The sequence below is a fragment of the Rhinatrema bivittatum genome, chromosome 14 (genome assembly GCF_901001135.1).
Source record: "Rhinatrema bivittatum chromosome 14, aRhiBiv1.1, whole genome shotgun sequence".
NCBI classification, from domain to species: domain Eukaryota; kingdom Metazoa; phylum Chordata; class Amphibia; order Gymnophiona; family Rhinatrematidae; genus Rhinatrema; species Rhinatrema bivittatum.
The window spans coordinates 14,234,046-14,258,271 of NC_042628.1; the positions used below are offsets into that span (position 1 = coordinate 14,234,046).

General features: G+C 49.9%; 1 protein-coding gene across 1 annotated transcript in view; it reads left to right on the forward strand.

Annotated features, from left to right (window-relative positions):
- Positions 1-24,226, forward strand: part of ADAP1 (ArfGAP with dual PH domains 1) — a 97,624-nt gene that overhangs the window by 33,263 nt on the left and 40,135 nt on the right. Inside the window, exons 2-4 of the mRNA XM_029576634.1 lie at positions 6,923-7,053; positions 9,063-9,154; positions 11,583-11,665. Of these exons, the coding sequence (XP_029432494.1) occupies positions 6,923-7,053; positions 9,063-9,154; positions 11,583-11,665 (306 nt within the window). The remainder of the gene's footprint in view (positions 1-6,922; positions 7,054-9,062; positions 9,155-11,582; positions 11,666-24,226) is intronic.

A 24,226-nucleotide genomic window follows, 5' to 3' on the forward strand; every position in this document is an offset into this window, starting at 1 on the left:
TATCCCGGGGGGGGGGGGGGGGGGGGACACTGACTGAAGATACATCCCTGTGAATTTCACTGGTCACAAGGCTTTTGTGCTCCAAAAATAAATAATGTTGGTATGTCAATAAAAATGGCTAGCCAAAACAGATCAACAGTTAGTCCACAATCTGGCCATTGTGTTCAAATCCCCAAAATTCAGTCCCAAGCTCTTTTTGAAAGGCATTCCTTTGGGGTGTAGGTTACTCCCTGAGTCTTGGGGAACCCCGGTTCACCTTCCCTGTGCTCAGCTTTTGTAGAGGTCACTCCCAACGCACCCAAGGGCCCACTTCACCTCTGCACAACATCTGGTTCCCCCACACTCTTCACCTTTCAGTCTCTCTTTCTATCTCATTTGAGGACCCAAGAGAGGGTCCTGGATAGTAATCTCCTTCTGCCACAGAAGTGCAAAACTTCTACTCCCGCTTTAGAAGCTGTTAGGATTTCAGACGCTTCCTTTTCTGGGGCAGTTCTGGAGCCAGTGCTAGTCTCAAGCTCTGCGAAAAAAATAGCCAGCTGGTGCCTCTGCCCTAGCTGCAGCCCACACCCCCCTCCCCCCAGCTCCTCAGGAGAACTCTCCAAGCACAAAACCACCTTCTCTTTCTCTCGCTTGTCCTTGACTTCTGCAGGGCTTCTCAAAGTCCCCGCAGAGCAGATGGTGCTCTCAGCTGTTCCTTCAGTCTCCACTTGTAACCCACTTACACGCTCTGAGCAGGGCTTCCGGCTGGCGCACGGTTTTCTCCCTTCTTTCTCCTGTGGCCTGCAACCTCCTCAGACTCTCCTGCTCCTTCACAGTTTTATACCAGACACCAAGCTTCAACCATTCATGCTTTCCCCTCGCACACAATTTACACATCTCCTCCTCTGGGTCGCTTCGAACACTATCTGGAGTTTTCCCAGTTCAGGAAATAGGATAAGCTTTTAACTTTTATGGGGGGGGGGAAACCCCCCCACTCTGAACATCCCCTTAGAGGAAGGGCTACCTCAGTGTCCTCCCGGCAAAATCCTTTCCCAGGCTTGCCAGTTGTGAAGCATATCAAGCAGCACTTTTAAACTTGCAAACGCTGTGCAGAATGAATCTGTTTAAACGTGCAGCCCTAAAACATACAGTGCTAGTGGGCCCTGAAGGAAAAACTGCATTCAGGCTTTGCGTGGCTAGTGCAGCGGCAGTATTGGTCCAAAGCATGCATGACCGGTCCTGGCGGCCCCAACGGCCTGTGGTTCTGGATGGGATGTCTGCCACCGAACAGTCTCCGACATTGGGTTTATGCTTTCAGATTTCTCTAAGCCTTCGTACATAGAGGCAAACGACATTTACCCCCGAAACTGAAAACTTTTCATTCCAGCAGACTTTGCGGGTGAAATTCTGGTCGAGATGAAGCAAACCCGAAGAATAGAGGGGGGCAGGTAAAGGAGCTGCATCGTCTCTCCCCCACATCTCCAGCGTCTGAAAGCAAATCGCGCTGCGCTCTGAGGCCCTCTGTGTGCCCCCTCCCCCCCCCCAGCGTTAGTGACTGATCAGGGCACAACATGGCCTCAGACGCTGGCCGGCTGTCTCCGCTGGACCGAGGTGTTTATTTCCCATGGTGGGTTTCAGAACTGAACATGCAGAATAAATTGGGAACAATCTGAAATTACCAAAAGGGAGACGTGTTGGCTGAGTTATCCTTTTTTTTTTTTTTTTTTTATGGGAAGGAGGACGCAATAGACTGCACACGGATATTTCTCTACGTACTGTGTCCGAATGATTCCCGAGAGGCACCTCGTTATTCTCATTTAACTAAATCCTTAATGTTTTGGGGCCATTTCAAACGCTGCTTCAAAACCTGCAGGTCTGCCAGTGCTTCTTGTATCGCTTGCCAGAGCGATGCCCTACGCACCTTTGTGACTTTCTGCCTCACTGGTGCCCAAGCAAATTCATGAAAGGCATCAGCGGACACTTCTTTGCACCTATGGTGCCAACTGGCGCCCCCCCGGAGGGGACTATCACTGGCTCAGCAGGGTGGGCTAATCCTGAGGCTTCGCTCTACGTAAGTTTTCCTGACGCACCGCAGAGAGAACTGCAGGCGAGGTGGGAGATCCGAGAGGAAAGCAGTAAACGGAGAGAATCCGCGATGATGTGTGTGCGGAGCAAACCCCGGCCCAGCCTAAAGATCCCTCCCAGAGAAACGTCTCTCCCGTACGCTTAAGGAAACACAAGCAGGCCCTTGGTTTTCAGAAGTAATTCTGGATGCGGTGGGAGCTGCTCTGGGGTGATAGATTCACCTCACTGCTGTGCTGTCGCCGCCTTCAGCCTGCCCTGGGAGAGGAGGTCCTGAGTTACTCTCTATCCTGCAGGGGAGGCCCCAGGGCACATCATCAGCCCTGGGATGCTGAAATTAGGGGTGTGGGCCCTGCGAGTTTGTCCCTATTCACCAGCCTCTCCCCCCCCCCCAAGGACAGCCCTGTATCTGTGTAAACTTTCATTGATACAAATCATGCGTGATTAATCGAGCCCCTGATTATTATTTTATTTTTTTGTTTTAAGTTCAACACCCAAATCTGGCTGTGCAATCCAAACTAAATCTGCCATGTACAGCAGAGATAAATGCATTGAGTTTTTTTTTTCGCCCCTCCGCTCTTGCTGATCAGTGGCCTCTGGGCTCCTGGCTGCCAGCTCACCCAGCTCTGCCTTAAGTGCAGTATTGCTGACCGGAGTTATTGCTAAATCTTTTTTTATGAGTAAAACATCAATCCGCGTGCAGTCAGGGCAAGACGTCTGACTGATGCGGGCTATTAAGAGCCCTCTCCCTTCATCCCTGGTGATATTTTGGTTGTTTCGTATTTTTATTTTACCAGAAGGTTCTCTCTGATGATGGCTGATCCTACATTAGGGATCATTGCAAGCCCTCGAATCTTGGTTTACATCTTGTCCTTTCCGTCCGTGTGTTATGTGTCACTCTTCAGATGTTACCAGAATTTGCCTCTGATTTTTCTGCAGTTTCTGCCCTTGTTTTTCCCTTTTTAGATATTTGTTTCTTTATATTTTACCTGGCAATATTTTTACCTTGTGCAGCAATCCAGCAGCATGGGGTGAACTGCAACATCTAACAAATCCCAGCAAGTGCCATGCAAATATATTTTTAGCTTGGACAAAAATACTACACCGTCTGAGAGAGCCTCAGCCTCTCGTTTTCTCTTGGATTTGAAAAAACCCCCACAAAGCAAAGCCTCTCATGCCGAGCCACCTAATTGCATCTGATCTCCCACAGAATCCTCCCCTACTCTGTCTTGAGGCTTGTGATAGTGCTGTTGCGTGGTCAGTAAAGAGTGCCTTGGTGTAGTGTCAGTGTTGTCTAACCTTTGACCTCATTTATCCTGCCTTTCTTGTAGGCTGGAGCTGGAGGAGTAACGCAGTGATTAGAGCAATTGGCTGCAAATAAGAGAAGCCAGGGTTTAAAATCCCAGTGCTGCTCCTAGTGACCTCGGGCAGGTCACTTCACCCTCCATTGCCTCAGGCACAGACTTAGACTGTGAGCCGCCTGGGGACAGAGAAGCACCTCTCGTACCTGAATGCAGTCTGCTTTGAAGTGTCATGGAATATCTTTATGAATATATCACATCGCTGGGCAGGTGCCAAGGGCCTCAAATTTTGCCAGCAAAAGGACGTGCAGTTAGGTGGCTGTGGTTCCTGTCAGGTTTGGCTCCGGAGCACTTTTAGTCCTGCCCAGGACCACAGGTGCCGTGATGAGCACAAAGCAATATTTTGTACCTCAGTAGAGAGTTCAGGAGAGAGTGGAGTGTGTCCTTGTTCTGAGTGTGAGGGCCCCTGCAGGTGAGGCAGGAAGCCTCGATACCTCCAGTGTATTCTCAGATCAATAAAAGGCCTCCTGTGAGCCTCGCGTCCACGTTTAGATGACGCCCAAATACTTTTTTCTAACGTGAATGCTTCGACTGTGTGATATGTTGAAAACCACAGAGTAGATGACCGAGATGTGACCTATTTTTAAAAGCGTCAGAGTCAAACAGAGCGGTGTCGCGTGTGCTGTGGTTTTAACAGGACCCATCCCAGGTCGGGACCGAGTGAGACGGCCATGAGGTAAAGAAATGAATGCTTAAGTGCAGAGGCCGTCCAGAGTATTGCCCCTTAGTATTTCGCAAAGCAGGAGGAGCTGTGAGGGCTTCTCCAAGTCCAGGGCCCCCTTTTGAGGGGGGGGGATATGGGGAGGGAGGGTCTGGCTACATTCAGTTCGGTTTGGAGGGATGGAAGGAGGGAGGTTGCAGCACACTCAGCCCGGCTACCTTGGATTTAATTTTTGGAGGGTGGCAGGTAGTGAGACTGGGGAGCCACGACCCTGCTATATTGAATGTAATTTGGGGGATGGGGGCAGGAGGGAGGGAGGGAGATCAGGGCACTGGAAAAAAAAATCCCCTGAACGAAACAAACCGAAATGAACATTTGTGTTTTTTTTGCCTGCAGGCTCCTAATCTCATACCAGATTCCTCTTAGTCCGGTCAGAGCAGCAGTAGTTCCTGCACAGGGCTCGTTCCATGGACCCCGCGCCTGGCTCGCTGTCCTCACTGCGCAATTACCGAATCCCTCCCTTGCCAGGGGCTGTGGAGTTTAAGCAGGAGGGGGGGGGGTTTAATTCTCCTACTTGGGCAATGGACATTACCTCATCCTGTCCCCAGCGGGCTTGGCTGGCAGAGCATTAACTCGCCCCATAGTTACGATGCCAAGCAGGGATTAGGGAGTAGCTTTCTTGCCATCACTGAAAAAATAAAAAAGAGGCACCCTGCCCCTCCCCCCCCCAATGCCTCTTACCCCATTGTTGCTCTTTAAAATGCTAACGGGGCAGAAACAGTCCCCAGGCGCTCGTAGCCCATCAGGTCGGTATTTTAAAACTGCACGGCCTGCGCATTTTACAACAAAACGGTGCTTGCATCCCGGCCGGCCGGTGCCATCCTAAATTCCCTAATTGGACTTTAGCCAGCAGTGCCCTAAGGGGCACCTGGGGAGAGGGGAGAGGGCCCCGTTTTCATTTCCAAACAAAAATAAAACTCATTGAAAAGGGACCCCAAAGCACAGCCCTAGCCACCCTCTGCTCCTGGCTCAGACCCCGCGAGCTGGAGCTTCTTAGTCTGTGCTGGATTGTCGTGCGGTGACTGAGAGGCTGCTTATGTTGGAAAGCTCATTCTCTGCAACTGTGTTTTATTAAAGGAAGTGTTGACGTTTCCTTGTATTGTGACCTGTTGTGAAGTATCCCTTCCGAAAGAACATAAGAACTTCCCATGCTGGGTCAGACCAAGGGTCCATCAAGCCCAGCATCCTGTTTCCAACAGAGGCCAATCCAGGCCACAAGAACCTGACAATTACCCAAACACTAAGAAGATCCCATGCTACTGATGCAATTAATAGCAGTGGCTATTCCCTAAGTATAATTGATTAATAGCAGTTAATGGACTTCTCTTCCAAGAACTTATCCAAACCTTTTTTGAACCCAGCTACATTAACTGCACTAACCACATCCTCTGGCAAAAAATTCCAGAGCTTTATTGTGCGTTGAGTGAAAAAGAATTTTCTCCGATTCGTCTTAAATGTGTTACCTACTAACTTCAAGGAATGCCCCTTAGTCCTTCTATTATTCGAAAGTGTAAATAACCGAGTCACATCTACTTGTTCCAAGACCTCTCATGATCTTAAAGACCTCTATCGTAGCCCCCTTCAGCCGTCTTTTCTCCAAGCTGAACAGCCCTAACCTCTTCAGCCTTTCCTCATAGGGGAGCTGTTCCTTCCCCTTTATCATTTTGGTTGCCCTTCTCTGTACCTTCTCCATCGCAACTATATCTTTTTTGAGATGCGGTGACCAGAATTGTACACAGTATTCAAGGTGCGGTCTCACCATGGAGCTATATAGAGGCGTTATGACATTTTCCGTTTTATTAACCATTCCCTTCCTAATAATTCCTAACTTTCTGTTTGCTTTTTTGACTGCTGCAGGACACTGAGCCGACGATTTTAAAGTATTATCCACTATGATGCCTAGATCTTTTTCCTGGGTGGTAGTTCCTAATATGGAACCTAACATCGTGTAACTACAGCAAGGGTTATTGTTCCCTATTTATTTATTTAATTCTTTTTCTATACGTGCAACACCTTGCAGAATTAGTCCCTACTGCTCAGGCAGCAGTAATTCATACATTTTAATTTTAGCACATTTATATAATTATAATTTCTTGATGAGTTTCTCAAGGGTAGATTGCTCATCCTCTCTGGAGAGCTCCTTTGGGGATGACCTGGAAACACTCAGGATGGAGTAGGGTAGGAGTCCCCTGGGGGATTTTGAAGTGATGGGGCTGGGTTTTTCTGGTGGTGTAGGGGAGGTAGTTTTGTATTGAGTGAGGCAGGGGTGGGTTTATTTGGGATGATTGTTACAGCTTGGCCTGTTCACCACTGAGAGTGGGCATAGGGCTGTTGTGTATAATCAGGATCGTTCTGTATTGATCATCGTATCTTATATTTAGGATTATTCTGTACTGGTTACTGTATTTTCCTAGGCGATGTAAACCAGCCTTGCTTCGGGCTGGCTCCGTGGCTCAGCCATGCTGCTGACCTCTGCTTCGATCCAAGGTCAGCAGATAGAGCTCCCAGCTGGCTCCATGCCATAAGGAGCAGGCTTGTCTGGGCCTGGTTTTATTCTGAACTCGTAGATCCGATCGTCCCATTGATTTCCCTAAAAGAACCGCAGATCCATTGGGGGTGAAAACCAGCACTGAATTTGCCAGTTCCTGGTGAAAGAGACTCAGTTAGCAATCCCAGCAGCAGGGCTGGCGCTTGTCACATTCGGTTCTGAATTCCTCCTGCTCGTTGGCTGCATTTCCAGATGCTGAGGTTAATTTGTTGTTTTGTTTTTGTTTTTTAGATCCAGACTGGGCATCGCATACCTTGGGGACGTTTATCTGCTTAAACTGTTCAGGGATTCACCGCAACATCCCCCAAGTCAGTCGAGTGAAATCCGTCCGCTTAGATGCCTGGGATGATATTCAAGTCGAGGTAAGAATGTCTTACATCAGTGATTAGCTTGGTACCCGCCGCTGCCGCCCAGGGACCCAATGGATTGAGCCTGAATTCGGGCCATGAATCGTACCTGCTTCCATCTCCAACCTTTCCCGGGGAGGGCTTTTATTTTCAATGCTTTTTTACCAGTTAAATTATACGTACTAATTACAGTAACTCGCCAAAACCCGAGGCTGGGGAGAGAAAAAGGAGATTGAAGGAGGTGCCAAGGGGACCTTTCCTTGATCTGTGCAGAGTAGAAGGAACAAGGGTCTCCTTATTTGCATGAGAAGAAAATGTAAGCTCCTTCAGAGGCGTTGCATAAACCTCTTGAAGGTTAAGTTAGAGGAGTTCCCGGTGGCTGAGGGTAACCAGATCTATGGATGTTTTTTAAATGATGGCGACTAATTTAGGGATTTGCTCCAATCATAGGGTGGCCATAGAGCTCCATATATACAAGGCGACAAGCTGAGCCAGCGCTGCTTTTATCCCACTGCATGCAGGGAACTGCAGTTTTCATTTCCCTAAGAAAAGCAAAGACTACATATCCCTGCATGCAATGGGGTAAAACGTCACTTGTGGATATTATGATTTCTTTAAGATTAGTTGCTATGTTGCTGAATACATTATATATATATATATATATATATATATATATATATATATGGGCAGATTTTGAAACCAGCATGCGTGGGGTACATTTGTGCGCGCTACCTGGCACGCACAAATGTACACCCGATTTTAAAACATGCGCGCACTGCCGCACGTGCCGCAGTGTGCTTAGAAGCCATTGAGGCTAACTCTGGAGGGATATTCACTGGTGTGGCCACGCTAAGTTCATCCGCTTAACTTTAGGATTACTCCACAGCATGACCAGAGTTACCCAGTTACGCTAACTCCTCCCAGAAATGCCCTTCGTTATCCTGTTACATTTTAGCCAAATAATGGGCTGTCCAGCTATAAATGCCTCTGTTTTCAGCTAAAAATTCACCGTAAAGTGAAGGATTTAAAATTCAGGAGCCTAAATTCTGGCCTTTTATTCTCTTGCCTAGATTTTCAGCTCCTAATTTAGGGGCCTAGTGCTGAAAAATTGGGACTAAGCTCCTAAAGTTGTTTCCCTGCCCCCACCCACTTTTTCAGGCTCCTAAATTTAGGGACTCAGCCTAGCGAATTTTCAAAAGGGCCAATTTGGGAGCCTAACTCCCAAAGTTAGAATCCCAAATCCTTTGAAAACAGACCCCTCGGTTATTCTTTAACGTTGGGTGTAAGCCCCTTGACTTTTTTGTTTTCAACCTGCCCCTTTGGACCTCTAAATCATCCGGCACCAGGAGCCTTCATTCGTAACTACCTGGGGACTGTTCCCCTGCTTTCCGTCCCTGCCCCGATGGGCACATAATCGACCCCTAGGTGTCGCCCTTGAACATTGACCAAGACTCCCTACCGCCGGTGGTTAAGAACACTGCCTGGGTAGCATTCCCAGCTCCAGCTGACCGGAGGAGCAGGGGGGTCAAGCTTGACCCTTCCTTAATACATTTTTTGTGTTAAAAAGTGTCGGCACCCAAACCCTCCTTTGTACTGTAATGTTTTCTGTGTCTGTTCCTCTTGAGGATGGCTAAACAAGACAGGGACCTGGCTAGAACAAACCATGACCTCAATCCCAATCCATGACCTGTCCAGCCTCACGCCCTGTGAATTACGAACCTAGGGATACAGTTACTTTGTAATGCTTTTAGGAAGTCCAAACATTCGTTGCATCCGCACGGTACAAGTATTTGTGCTGGGAAACTCGCAGTTCTCTAATGAAGGAGAAAATGAGATTGTGAAACCTTCTCTTGGATCAGCATAGGAACTATCTTATTAAAGGGGGCTCCTCGATGAATATGCATCAGGTCTATTGCATATTCCTTGTGCAAATCCTGAAATGCAGACTGGCCAGGCAGGTCCCAAGGACCTAAGAAAAAGAGAGAGTAAAAATGCTTAATCTTTCTTTCTTTCTTTTTGTTTAGTTTATGGCTTGCACCGGAAACAATGTAGCAAAAGTGAAGTACGAATCAAAGGTGCCGCCCTTCTACTACAAGCCCGTGTTCTCCGACTGTCAGTAAGTAGCCAAACGCTTCCAGCCTGGGCCACATTTCTCCTCATTTTCCAGGTGGAGAGGGCTTGCATGATACGGTGCTGTGGGTTAATCAGAACTGGCTGTGCCTTAGGAAGTGTTTTGGTTTTCTTTTCTGATCACTGAGGCTTTCAAATTGTCATTTTTATTTTTAATCTTTCCTTAAATTCATTTGCAAAATACTTTCTTCACATGCAATGCCTCAAGCATGAAACAGTGCCACGCCGCCTCGCTGCATTCAATGCATTAATAAAGTTTATTTTTAATGAGCACTAAAGTCATGAGGGGAATGTAATCTTCATCTACGGGAGTTATTTCTGCTCATTCATTCCCTTGCTCTATGAATTTTCTTGCATTTTGTAATGCTGAATGTAATGGATGGTTTTTTTTTTGTTGTTTGCTGCTTATGGATTAGTTTTGTACTTATCCTGCTTTAAATTGTAAATGTCTATTTTATGCTTGTATGATTGCATTTGTGGTGACTTTTTCTGTGGTTACCCGCTAGGAGCATTATTTTCATGCTAGCGGGCTACCTACATAAATGAATGATCCACTGAGGCGTGTGGCACTGCAGGAGGATATAAATTGGGCAGACTATAGGAGCATACAAGGCCTTCTCTGCCATCAGATTCTGCTTTCTGTGTTTGCTTTGGTCCGACAGAGGATATCACAGACTGCGAGAAATGCCCCTCTGCGGCTCCCAGCAGCAGCCTCCTCACCTCTCCCTGCCTCCTGTGTTAAAGCAATAATCCCCAAAGTGCAGGGAATTCCCTAGAAACCCGAGAAGACACCTAAGGCCAGGAAATGCCCCATGCAGCTGAGAATATTGCCGCTTAGTGCTTTTACCTGGTGCTCCCCACTGTGATATCTCCAAACTCCAGCAGCTGACACAGACATGCCGAGGGCGTTTCTAGGGCACTAACTCCCAGGCTTCCAGTGCATTCTCATGGCTGAATTTCACTGCCAGGCTAACAAAGTCCTCTAATGCCTCCTTGCTGTCAGACAGGTTTGAGGTGAGAAATCACAGTTGTGAAACTAATATAAAATCAATTTGGATCTCCTGCAACCTTGGAAGCCAGAAAAAAACATTACAACTTGACTTCCAGGGCTGTACAGGAATAAAAAAAAAAACCCCAACCTGTTAGTGCCCCGCACTCCCCATCCCGAGGAAGAGTATCCAAAGGCCAGACCTCGGACGGAGAGCGGAGCGTACATATGCGAGTAACAATGGTGCTCTTTCTGATGGCCTGCGGAGGCAGGAGGGAGAAGGAGCTGAGGAATCCCGGGCCTTTGCATCCCAGAACAGACGCTTGCTTGTCGTAGACCTTTCTGCTGTTTCCATCAGCTTCTATCATTGTTTCCAGCGTTTGCACAGGACACTTTGCAACAAATTAAATGCAGATACAAGTGCCTGCTGCAGAGAGCTTACAATCTAGCCTGGTATCTGAGCAATAAAATGACTTTTCCCCAAAATGAATGATGAGTGTCAAAAGCAGGATTTGAATCCAGGTCTCCCTTTTTTTTTTTTTTCTTCCCGGTTTCCTACTGCTCCTTTGCACTTCCAGCTCATTTGGAACCAGGACTGGGATCTGAGGCCAGGAGCCTTCATTTGCAACCACCTAGGGATTTCCCTCCTTCTTTTATATGCCCTCCCGAAGTACTTTGGTTCAGTTGTAGCAGCAAATGGTCATTGGCCAGGAGCTATGCAGCAGGGCTCCTTCTGGAAGCCAGCAGTCCTGAATCCAGCCACCAGGTGTCGCCATTTCACCAGGAGCAAGACTCCCTTCCTCCCCACAGGGGTGCTGTGAGCACTGCCACTGCCGAACTGGGAAGCAGAGAGCCCGACGAGAGCTGAACCCTGGTCACGCCACATGGCAGCGTGGACCACTGCCGCTTGAGCCTCCAGGCTCCAGTCCTTTCTAACCGCTAGGCCACCCACATCCCCTGAAGCTTTATATTCAGTCGGCACTGCCAGGAGCACCGCTTGTGGCCCCAGTGTCCAACTTCAGCAGCCCGGTGCAGGGCACAGTCTCGGTCCTCTCTGACACTAGGGCTTCAGCCTTGCCTTTTTTTTTGTGTTCCTCTCATCTCTAAGATTGCACCTTGGCTTCTGGGTTTTCGTCACTTAAATACAACTCTGGTGAAAATAAAGATGTAAGAATTTAAAGCACGCTCAGGTAGCTTCCAGTTCATTGGGAGGTTTTTCCAATTTTATGCCCGTAAGAAATGGCGTGCTTGTTATGCTTGCCCACGCGGAGACCTAGACGACATGGCCAACAGGCAAGCTCTAGGTGAGACCAGCTTTCGAGAGCTCCTGTGCCTTCATCGGTGCATGTTTGCTGAATATTCTTATGGGAGAAATAAGCCTCTCTGCCTCTCTGACCCTGGAACTGTCCCCTTTGTGTTTTCCCAGAGTTCTTCGAGAGCAGTGGATCAGAGCCAAGTACGAGAGGAAGGAATTCATTTACATAGAGAAGCAAGAGTCGTATTCAGCAGGTAGTAAACGCCTGGCTCTTCTCTCTAGACAGTGGACTTTATGCTGTATTTGTGACTTTCCCCTGACAGCATGATTTGCTGCTTGCTCTGTTATCAAGTCTAGGTGGGGAGTGGAGGCGGGTGCGGGGAGAGGAGTGACTGTCAAAATGACCTCTTGAGGCCTCTTCCAGTTCTGGCTCTCTATGATCTATGCTTTGCATGTCTCCAGCCACAGCTTTCCCTTCTGTTTTATGCTTGCATCAGAAAATTCTGTGTGCACATCTAGGACACAGGGTTCAGCCCTTGTGTATGCTTGAGTCAAAAATCCCGATGGCCTGGCCCAGCGATATATGTAGTAGTGTGTGTTTGTTTAAATTTGTTGACCGGGAAAAGCTCGACTGAGACCAAAGGCTCTTTTTTCAGCCAGGCTCTGAGGGTAGAAGGACACATGGGACATTAGGTAACAGGGTGGCTCCTTGCAGGCCACAGACTGAACCTGACCTGGTCAGTGGGATCAGCTGAACCAGAGCCTTGATGTGCATGAGCCACACCGCACAGAGACGGATATGTATTGCTGGATTAGAACGGAAGGAAATTGTGTCTTTTTGAGGGCAGCATTCCATTGTCGGAAAAACATGGACAGGGGTCACCTTTGGGTGGTTCTGTGCTCACCACAACACTAATGGTAAATACTTGAGAAAGCCGCACGTCAATCGGGCATTTGGTTCAGACCGTGGTACTGCTGCATCTCGAGCATTGTAGAACATTTGAAGAAATGCTGGTAAAGTAGCAGTGATGTGGATGCTTGGGGAATGATCCTATGCAGACCTTGGGAAGACTTCTCCAAAGCAACCAGTTGGTGTCTAGGATCTGACAGCTGAGAGAAGAGAGAGGCAGTCAGACCTCATGCCAGGTCAAGGGTCCTTTTAAATTAAATGTAAGTAGTTTCCTGTTTCGCATCATCAGACTTAAAATGGTCCTGGGGGTGGTTGTGTTTGCTTGTGTTAAACCAGCTGAATTTGTTGAAGAGCACGGATCCTTCTTTAACGTGTTTACTGCTCTCTTAGTACCTGAAATTGGCTTTAGGAAAAGTTCCTTGCCTCCATGTTTTGGGAGTCGGACAGTCCTTTGAGAACACCCACCCTGCTGAGGCTGGGCCCTGAGCACCCCCAGGGAGGATGGGATGAAGAAACCTTTCTTAAAAGGGTATAGAGTGATAAATAAACAGCCTGATACGCCTGTGGGGGGGGAGGAGGAAGAGGACCTCCGTAGAGCTGTCACATTGGTTTTCCCGCCTTTGAGGCTTGCTGCCTTTTAGCAGCGGTGCTGAAACCGGTCCTGGGGCGCTCCCCTAGCCAAGTGGCTTTTCAGGATATCCCAAATGAATATGCATGAAATATATTTGCATGCACCGCTTCTCAAGCGTATTCATTAGGGATATCCTGAAAGGCCCGACTGGCTGGGGGAGAGGGGAGTGGCAAGGACCTCTGGCCGGGGTAGCCGTGGGATCTTTTTGGTTGAGACAGGAGATTGCTTCGCAGGCTGGCAATGGGGTTTGTGGTGGTGGTGGTTGTTGATTTTTATTATTCCGTGTAAACATTAAATTGTATGTTCAACCTTCTGTGCTCTGTCTAGCGTTACCTTCTTATGGTCAGGACTAGAGCCTCCATAGTACACTGGGACCTCGAAAGGAGAGCTCGGGGGGCGAGCAGAAAGGGACAGTGGTGCTAGGCAGATGCCACAAAGTTATTTTTGAGATCCTGAGGACCATGGGGGTGAAAGAATTGGCCGGCTCCCTTAGTCGGAGAGGGGGGGATGGGCACTGCGGGTGGCTCTGGGTCTTTGAGTGCTGCAGGTCCTATTCCTCGCTCTCTTCTCGGTTGGAATGGTTCCTCCTTCCCAGCCGATGCAGATGGCATGGATCCATCCCTCATAAGACTGGGGCCAAGGTTCACAGCTGAGGAAGGCAGCATTCAGTGCTGTGTGCTGTCACGTGAGGCGGGTCGATGGCACGGCTTGGGTAATGGGCAGTTTGCTTTTTTTTTCCCAGAACTGCATTATTAACAAAGTCATAAAAGAGCAGGTGGAGAGAGTTTGCTCAGCCCCTAGGAGGTGGATGGATGGGATCAGAAGCTTGTGGGCAGATTTTACAGCCCTGCCGGAGCCAGGCCTCCTGTGAACGTTCAGCATTTCAGCAGAGCCAACCGAAGAATCAGCAGCATAGATGCCCATTAAAAGCATTGGTGGGCGCGGGCACTCCCAGGCATTTCCAGTGCCCAGTTCTGGAATCGCCGATGCCCTCCGAGGCAGAGTCCCAGGAGCCGCATTGCTCTGCTCTGGGGAATTCTGGATTCTTAGCAGCTTGCAATGCTCTTTATTGGACCTCTGTCGTCTTGGCTCATACAGTCACAGCTTTATGTAATTCTTATTTATTTTGGCATTTACAGCGTGCCCTAAACCTTGGTGCTACGGAATAAATTATATCCAGGTACAGCAAGTCCCTATCCCAAAGAGCTTACAGTTTAAATGACGACCATTGACAGTGATAAGGTGATTTACCCCAAATCATTTTGTCTGTTGATTGCAGAATTGGGATTTGAGTCTGGGTTTTATGCTTCTCGGCCCATCATGCTAACCAGGGTTTGAAAAATTCACTCACCCCCTTGCTTGGAGCAACTGGCATTTTTCTCTGGGGCGAAGTGTTATTGTCTTTGGCCCTGACTGGGAGCTGGCAGGAGGAGGAGGACACTCGGAGTCCCGTCAGGAAGAAGTTGCATCTTCAACTCCAATTGAGGCCCTGGAGGACGGAGAGAGGGTGCGGGGAGGAGAGAGAGGGCTCAGATTTGGAGGGGAAAGATGAAGAGAGTGAGAGGGCTGGGGGGTATGGGGAGAGAGGAGCAGAATGAGAGAGCTGGTGAGGTGGGGAAGCGGGGAGAGAGGAATGTACCTGGGTGAGGGTGGAGAGTGGTGAGAGGGCTGGGAGTATGGGGAGAGAGGAGCAGAATGAGAGAGCTGGTGAGGTGGGAAGCGGGGGAGAGAGGAATGTACCTGGGTGAGGGTGGGGAGTGGTGAGAGGGCTGGGAGTATGGGGAGAGAGGAGCAGAATGAGAGAGCTGGTGAGGTGGGGAAGCGGGGAGAGAGGAATGTACCTGGGTGAGGGTGGGGAGTGGTGAGAGGGCTGGGAGTATGGGGAGAGAGGAGCAGAATGAGAGAGCTGGTGAGGTGGGGAAGCGGGGAGAGAGGAATGTACCTGGGTGAGGGTGGGGAGTGGTGAGAGGGCTGGGAGTATGGGGAGAGAGGAGCAGAATGAGAGAGCTGGTGAGGTGGGGAAGCGGGGAGAGAGGAATGTACCTGGGTGAGGGTGGAGAGTGGAGGAGGAGGAGTGGTGAGAGGGCTGGGGGTATGGGGAGAGAGGAGCAGAATGAGAGAGCTGGTGAGGTGGGGAAGCGGGAGAGAGGAATGTACCTGGGTGAGGGTGGGGAGTGGTGAGAGGGCTGGGGGTATGGGGAGAGAGGAGCAGAATGAGAGAGCTGGTGAGGTGGGGAAGCGGGGAGAGAGGAATGTACCTGGGTGAGGGTGGGGAGTGGTGAGAGGGCTGGGGGTATGGGGAGAGAGGAGCAGAATGAGAGAGCTGGTGAGGTGGGGAAGCGGGGAGAGAGGAATGTACCTGGGTGAGGGTGGGGAGTGGTGAGAGGGCTGCGAGTATGGGGAGAGAGGAGCAGAATGAGAGAGCTGGTGAGGTGGGGAAGTGGGGAGAGAGGAATGTACCTGGGTGAGGGTGGGGAGTGGTGAGAGGGCTGGGGGTGTGGGGAGAGAGGAGCAGAATGAGAGAGCTGGTGAGGTGGGGAAGCGGGGAGAGAGGAATGTACCTGGGTGAGGGTGGGGAATGGTGAGAGGGCTGGGAGTATGGGGAGAGAGGAGCAGAATGAGAGAGCTGGTGAGGTGGGGAAGCGGGGAGAGAGGAATGTACCTGGGTGAGGGTGGGGAATGGTGAGAGGGCTGGGAGTATGGGGAGAGAGGAGCAGAATGAGAGAGCTGGTGAGGTGGGGAAGCGGGGAGAGAGGAATGTACCTGGGTGAGGGTGGGGAGTGGTGAGAGGGCTGGGGGGTATGGGGAGAGAGGAGCAGAATGAGAGAGCTGGTGAGGTGGGGAAGCGGGGAGAGAGGAATGTACCTGGGTGAGGGTGGGGAGTGGTGAGAGGGCTGGGAGTATGGGGAGAGAGGAGCAGAATGAGAGAGCTGGTGAGGTGGGGAAGCGGGGAGAGAGGAATGTACCTGGGTGAGGGTGGGGAGTGGTGAGAGGGCTGGGAGTATGGGGAGAGAGGAGCAGAATGAGAGAGCTGGTGAGGTGGGGAAGCGGGGAGAGAGGAATGTACCTGGGTGAGGGTGGGGAGTGGTGAGAGGGCTGGGAGTATGGGGAGAGAGGAGCAGAATGAGAGAGCTGGTGAGGTGGGGAAGCGGGGAGAGAGGAATGTACCTGGGTGAGGGTGGGGAGTGGTGAGAGGGCTGGGAGTATGGGGAGAGAGGAGCAGAATGAGAGAGCTGGTGAGGTGGGGAAGCGGGGAGAGAGGAATGTACCTGGGTGAGGGTGGAGAGTGGAGGAGGAGGAGTGGTGAGAGGGCTGGGGGTATGGGGAGAGAGGAGCAGAATGAGAGAGCTGGTGAGGTGGGGAAGCGGGGAGAGAGGAATGTACCTGGGTGAGGGTGGGGGAGTGGTGAGAGGGCTGGGGGTATGGGGAGAGAGGAGCAGAATGAGAGAGCTGGTGAGGTGGGGAAGCGGGGAGAGAGGAATGTACCTGGGTGAGGGTGGGGAGTGGTGAGAGGGCTGGGGGTATGGGGAGAGAGGAGCAGAATGAGAGAGCTGGTGAGGTGGGGAAGCGGGGAGAGAGGAATGTACCTGGGTGAGGGTGGGGAGTGGTGAGAGGGCTGCGAGTATGGGGAGAGAGGAGCAGAATGAGAGAGCTGGTGAGGTGGGGAAGTGGGGAGAGAGGAATGTACCTGGGTGAGGGTGGGGAGTGGTGAGAGGGCTGGGGGTGTGGGGAGAGAGGAGCAGAATGAGAGAGCTGGTGAGGTGGGGAAGCGGGGAGAGAGGAATGTACCTGGGTGAGGGTGGGGAATGGTGAGAGGGCTGGGAGTATGGGGAGAGAGGAGCAGAATGAGAGAGCTGGTGAGGTGGGGAGAAGCGGGGAGAGAGGAATGTACCTGGGTGAGGGTGGGGAGTGGAGGAGGAGTGGTGAGAGGGCTGGGGGTATGGGGAGAGAGGAGCAGAATGAGAGAGCTGGTGAGGTGGGGAAGCGGGGAGAGAGGAATGTACCTGGGTGAGGGTGGGGAGTGGTGAGAGGGCTGGGGGTGTGGGGAGAGAGGAGCAGAATGAGAGAGCTGGTGAGGTGGGGAAGCGGGGAGAGAGGAATGTACCTGGGTGAGGGTGGGGAGTGGAGGAGGAGGAGTGAGAGGGCTGGGGGGTATGGGGAGAGAGGAGCAGAATGAGAGAGCTGGTGAGGTGGGGAAGCGGGGAGAGAGGAATGTACCTGGGTGAGGGTGGGGAGTGGAGGAGGAGTGGTGAGAGGGCTGGGGGTATGGGGAGAGAGGAGCAGAATGAGAGAGCTGGTGAGGTGGGGAAGCGGGGAGAGAGGAATGTACCTGGGTGAGGGTGGGGAGTGGTGAGAGGGCTGGGGGTGTGGGGAGAGAGGAGCAGAATGAGAGAGCTGGTGAGGTGGGGAAGCGGGGAGAGAGGAATTTACCTGGGTGAGGGTGGGGAGTGGTGAGAGGGCTGGGGGTGTGGGGAGAGAGGAGCAGAATGAGAGAGCTGGTGAGGTGGGGAAGCGGGGAGAGAGGAATGTACCTGGGTGAGGGTGGGGAGTGGAGGAGGAGGAGTGAGAGGGCTGTGGGTGGGGAGGGGGAAGAGATGCACACTCACCTCCCATCTCCCTGACACATATTGGGAGGGGGTTGCAGTGGCAGGGACACACGGCACCTGCTTTTCCTCCCTGAGGGGTGAGGTTTTCAAACCCTGATCCTATTCATTTGGCACATTTCCGCCCCTCCCCCATCTCATCGTTCACTTAGATAAAAAGAATCAGACAGGGAGTTGTGAACTATCCAGGCAGCGCTGTATGAGACAAGGAAGCAGCCGATGCAATAACACATGAGTAAAAAAAAAATGTCTGCTGAGTATTAGCCCACATTTTTCCTGCTCATGCCCTGAAACATGAGTTAACTCCTGATCCAGTAAGCTAGTGGCAGGCAAATTACTATAGCATTGAAAAAGCACGCATTGCCAACGCCGAGCTTTGTGCGTGCAACTCAGAAGGCATAAAGTGGAAAGAATTCTTCTCCTGCGGGCAGGTGCTTATAGTAGCAGAGCCGTCACCATTAAGCAGCGCTGCTGTGCAGCTGTCTAATCATCATGTAAGCTCTTTGGGACAGGTGCTGCCACCGTTGTGCAGTGCTTCACTGTTGAAAGTAAAATCGTGTAAATCAGTCCCATTTTTATATTTGAGATCCCTGCTTCACCATGCGCCGCAACCCCCGTCGGTCTGTAAGCGATTGTGCAGCACAAGATAAATGTACCGGGCTGCAGCAGCAAACACAGCTTTCTGGAATGCCCGGGCCGTTCCTTTGCACTCTCATCACCTTCATTGCATTAGAAGGAAGCGATCAATACTTGTAGCAGTGCGAGGCGATAAATAGTACTCTGGCTCAAACTATTGTGTTGGCAGGAGATCAGTCCCTGGCAGAAGAGCACCCCAGAGCCCGGGGATGTTGTCTTAGCCACAGCTTCTACCTCAGGCTCAGGGGCTCTCGTTATGGCGCATCAGGAGGGAGAGCGACAGGTCCTAGCAGGAGCTCAGAATAGCTCCATGTCATAATGTTCTGGATTCTGTGATCTAGTTCTGATGCCCCTTAAAAAAAAAAAAAAAAAAAAAAAAGCGGGGAAATACGTCGGCATCATTGCCCGCAGCATGGGGGGGGGGGGGGGGGGTGTTACGTGTTGAGCCGGAGGGTGGCGGCAAACGAGGAGAGCTGCTCTGTGTACGCGCTTGGGGATCCGCGCCGGGGCAGTGCCTCGTTCGCTCTCACGGTGAAGTTCCCTGAGCGTTTTCTTGCTGGTTTCACTCACGATGGGCAGGAATTCACGGGAGCTTAGGCCTCTCTTGAGTAAGTCAGCGAGTGGGGAAGTTAGCCAGGGATAACCTTAGCCTGAAGAAAAAGCCTTCAGCCGAATAGATCCGTCTAAAGTTATCCGGATAACTTTAGGGCAGGGATTTGGCTGATCCACCCCCTTCTTCACGTGAGCTTCATAAGTCACCAGAGCCCAGCTGCAGATCAGAGACTGAAGCTCTGGGAGAGCGATCGCTTGATTTTCTGCATTTCTTTTATTTTTTAGACCAAGTTATCCATTGGGTCGCCCAGTGGTTATCAAAGTGGCCTTCAAGACCACCCAACCAGTCTGGTCTCCAGGACATCCCGGAATGAATACCTATGAAATGTATTTGCATGCACCTTCTCCCCTGAATGCAGATTTATCTCTGGCACAGCCATTCTGGATATCCTCAAAAAGCAGGCCAAGTACTCGTGTGGGGGACCAGGCTGGGAAGTGTCCCTTGTGGTTGAGGCTGGAATTTGGCGGTGCACGTTTAGCAGTTGTTACCCTCAACAGCAGGCATGGGGGCTACTACCCCTAACCACTTAGACTTGACGCTTTTGATGCAAATGCAGCATTGCTCTCTGCTATGACGGAGAGGGGAAAAGGGGGGATTGAATTCAGAAGACAGACCGTACCGGGCCCTGACTTTTATGGTGTGGGGTACTGATGTGCAGGCTGTAGGGAAAAAACACAGGGCTGCTTCTGAGGCCACGTCCAAAAGCAAAGCCCATTCAAGCAGCATTGTCTGAATTATCAGGAAGGCTGCTCACCCTGAAATAATGTTGCTAGCAGCAAATTTGTTATGGGTTTGACAGTTGCTTAGTTTTGATTGTTAAATATTACCAACCTTAACATAAGGCTTCTGATAGCACCGAGTGGCAGATACAACCCTTAGCAGGCTCATAGGGGTAACCTGCACGGAGCGGCAGTTACTACTCTTAACAGGCTCATAGGGGTAACCTGCACGGAGCGGCAGTTACTACCCTTAACAGGCTCATAGGGGTAACCTGCACGGAGCGGCAGTTACTACCCTTAACAGGCTCATAGGGGTAACCTGCACGGAGCGGCACTTACTACTCTTAACAGGCTCATAGGGGTAACCTGCACGGAGCGGCAGTTACTACCCTTAACAGGCTCATAGGGGTAACCTGCACGGAGCGGCACTTACAACTCTTAACAGGCTCATAGGGGTAACCTGCACGGAGCGGCAGTTACTACCCTTAACAGACTCATAGGGTTAACCTGCACGGAGCGGCAGTTACTACCCTTAACAGGCTCATAGGGGTAACCTGCACGGAGCGGCACTTACAACTCTTAACAGGCTCATAGGGGTAACCTGCACGGAGCGGCACTTACTACTCTTAACAGGCTCATAGGGGTAACCTGCACGGAGCGGCACTTACTACTCTTAACAGGCTCATAGGGGTAACCTGCACGGAGCGGCAGTTACTACTCTTAACAGGCTCATAGGGGTAACCACGGAGCGGCAGTTACTACCCTTAACAGGCTCATAGGGGTAACCTGCACGGAGCGGCAGTTACTACCCTTAACAGGCTCATAGGGGTAACCTGCACGGAGCGGCAGTCACTTTCATAAAATTCTTGCTGGGCAGACTGGATGGACCATTTGGTCTTTTTCTATGGTTCTATGTTAGAAGGTGATTTTCAAAGTTAGTAACCCTGGCCACTGGCTACTTACATGGGTACAAAGGTTTCCATCATCAAACATGCGCACTTTGTTTTGTCCTAAAACTATCAACCAAAGAAGCGAGTGCAAGCCTCTGCGGGCGCTTTATTCCCTCGGGAACTATTGCGGAGTCCACGGTTATAACTACCCCCGGACTATGCACCTCCCTGCACACAGTTTTGACAATTGCCCCTTTAATATTAATTTCAATATCAACCAAAACATTTCTGCCTAAAGAGGAAAAAGAAATGGGGGGAACCTTCCTGTTACATCTCAGAGAAACCTGCTGAGCAGACTGGACGCTCCATTTTCATCTTTATCTGCCGTCCCTCACTCCTGTTACTGTCCCTCCGTGGAGAGAGCTCGCGATGGGCGTCAAGGCTTTGCCTCAGGCCATTGCGACTGACTGACGGGCCGATGCAGTACAATGTGCTCCGACGGAGCGCACTGTTAGCCGGCATTTGGCCGCGCGTTTTCGACAGGCTGACTTTACCTCTTATTCAGTAAGGGGTAATAGAGCGTCCAAAATGCGCTTCCAACCCTCCCAAACCTAATAGCGCCCGCAGCACGCAAATGCATGTTGATGGCCCTATTAGGTATTCGCGTGCGATTCAGAATGCAAAATGTGCAGCCAAGCCACACATTTTACTTTCAGAAATTAGCGCCTACCCAAAGGTAGGTGCTAATTTCTCCGGGCACCGGGAAAGTGCACAGAAAAGCAGTAAAAACTGCTTTTCTGTGCACCTTCTGACTTAATATCATGGCGAGGTCCCGAAAGTTTAAAAAAGTAAAAAAAAAAAAAAAAAAAAAAAAAAAAAAAAGTTTGAAATAGGCTTGCGGCTCGAAAACCGGATGCTCAATTTTGCCGGCGTCCGAACCCGTGGCTGTCGGCAGGCTCGAGAACCGACGCAGGCAAAATTGAGCGTCGGCTGTCAAACCTGCTGACAGCCGCCGCTCCTGTCCAAAAAGAGGCGCGATTTTACTGTATCGGCCCGTGGCTCTGGTTTGGGGGGAGGTGCAATTTTCAAACTGCCCGCATTGCTGCAGACTCCATCGGCTCTTTCTAATCGAGGTGCCTGCGCCCATTTTTTAAGTGAGAGTGTGCGTTCACTTTGTAAAGCTGCCAAGAGATTTGCAGATGTTTTTCAGAAGATACAGGAATGTAATCTGCATAGATGTGAAAGGTTAATAAATTGCATTATTTTCTTCCCCCAACCTGAATGTGCCCCGGGTAAAGGGTGAGCAAGCTTCAGACTACCCTTTTACCTGATATTTACCCAGGCAGAGTTTACGTTTTTTTTTAATGTAGTTCTTCCAGAAACTGTGTTTACATCTTGATTTTGCTCCAGACAAGTTCTGAATCCACAAATAGTGATTTCAGGAAAATGCTGTCCCTCAATGGCTTCACCATTCTTCCCGGTCATAGACAGCAGAGAAATTCCGTGCTGGTGATCGCAGGTAGCTCCGTCACCCTTATTTATTTACAGTGATTTATAGTCCACCTACCTGCCAGCACATCTGTTCCAGGAGCCCTTCCTCTTGTACGGACGATGATTAATGCATCTTAATCATCATTCTGGGGCACAGACCCATGCTTTGAATTGTGGAGGTATCAGGAGCATGTAATCATCTCCTGGTTTGAAAATCTTGGGCAGCATGCCATCTGGTTCTGGGGATTTCCCTGGTGGAGCCTGGCTAAGGACTTTGTGGAGCTCACGCGAAGATGATGGCGTTCCAACTCTACCTTTTATTCAGAGCTTCTTCAGAGATGCTGAAAAGGAGCTTCAGGAGAGAGTTGAAGTGTTATGCCAAACAGTTCAGGATTTTGGTCTTCTCTGTCAGGATTTTAGCACCATCTGCTGAATGAAAGGTTGAACTACCATAAGCAGCTCTGACAGAAAAGTGTGATGTTGTGTTTAGCTGTGAAGTTCTCTGGCTTTCTTCTGCCACCATTTGTTTTTCATTTGCCCAAGTTGAATCTGAACTTCATGCATGACTCGGAGGTGGTGAGTCTTCGTTCCCAGGGGTTTGTCAGCAGTGTGTGCATGGTGAAAGTATGTTCACCTTGTCTAGAACTGTGTCATTTTCACCAAACCAGTCGGAGGTTTCCTTTTAATGAAGCCAAGAATATCGGCACTTGCAGAGCATTGCAAACTTTGCTCGGTGCCAATTCATAGTCTATATGTGTGAAGATGGAGCTTAGGACCTGTGCAGCTAGTTTATGTTGTTAACTGCCCCTGCGTTCTTAAATCTTGAAGTTTGGAGATGTTTAATGTTTTGAAGTTTTCTGTCTGTGATGCGGCTGTACATTGAGGGACATCTGGCTTCTAACTAGTCTGTGATTGGACCGGCAATCCGCACCTTTCATAGTGCGGTTACATGAGGAACGTTCCTCTATCTGATAATGATGCAGTCCCGAAGATACCATTGCTTGGAGTCTGGCTTCATCCGCAGGTAGCCTTGTACCTGTTTAGCTTCTAGAACATGGGGTTAGTGACTGCAGGTTTGTATTTCGTGCATTTAGACAGAAGCAAGAGACCATTTGAGTTGGCTTTGACAGTCATGGTGCCTCAGCACGCTGTTGCATGAGGCTATATCACAACCAGCTCTTGCATTGATGTCAGCCATGAATATCAGTTTATCATTGTGAGGGACAGGCTTTATGGCTCTGTCCAGTTGCTGGAAGAAGGCAACCTTGATATCCTCAGTATGAGCCATGGTAGAGGGAGAGTGATGACTTTGCTATAAATATCTGCCAGGCATCACAGAGATGTACAAATTGTAAAACCCCCTCTAAATGTTCTTGGTTTACGTTCCCATTTCTCTGCTTTCATTGAAATTAAATGGGAGATTTAAATAACAATTTCTTAAATTTCATTTTTAAAATGAAATGAAAGAAAAATGAATTACATTAAATGTATTTTCCTTTGTTTTGTTTAAAAAGAATGGTCTAATCTACTGAAATTTCCTCCTCCCCCAGTAAAACAAACAAACAAACACCATGTCCTGGGTCCTTCACGAGTACTCCCGCCCCCGGCAATAATGGCGTCGGCTGCAGCCGGGGATTGCTCCCGCTCTGTGAAGATTTGAATGGATTTTAAGCACTTCATGGGCTTAGAAGGTCCAAGGGAGGTTGAGGCATCGGGAAAGGGCCTGGGAGGTGTCGTGTTTTTTTTTTTTTTGGGGGGGGGGGCATGGAGAGAATCAGACAATTTTTTTTGTTTTATTTTTTATTTATTTTTTGTTTGTTTTTCATTTTGAATAAATGAAACAAAAAAAAAATACAAATTAAAAAAAGGTCTGTGCATGCTCCTATTATCAAGACAAACACGTCGCCTGCCCCAGCCTCCACCAGACTCAGCTCTTCTGAGAGCTGCCACATCGTTCTGCTTAGTAGGCTGGAGCCCTTCTCTGATCGGTCTGGGTGCACGTTTCGTATGGCAAAGTTCATATTGTGTTTGGCATTTGATCTGCATCATTGGATGCCCAGCCAGGAGCAGGATCCTGCAGGCTGTGGATTGGGTAGGCAATTATTAGGGTTCCTTTTCAATACCTTCTCCCATATAGGAGAGCAGTGCTATCCCTGAATAGGGCTGCTCTGTTACCCATGGAGAATACGAGTGCCACATCTACCCCAGTCTGTGGCAAATGGCCATGATACGTGGGCTATCTGAGGATAGAGACTCTCCAACCTGCCCCTGTCCCCGCTTGCCTGTTACCGCAGGACTTGGTCATCTGGTGCACATGAGTG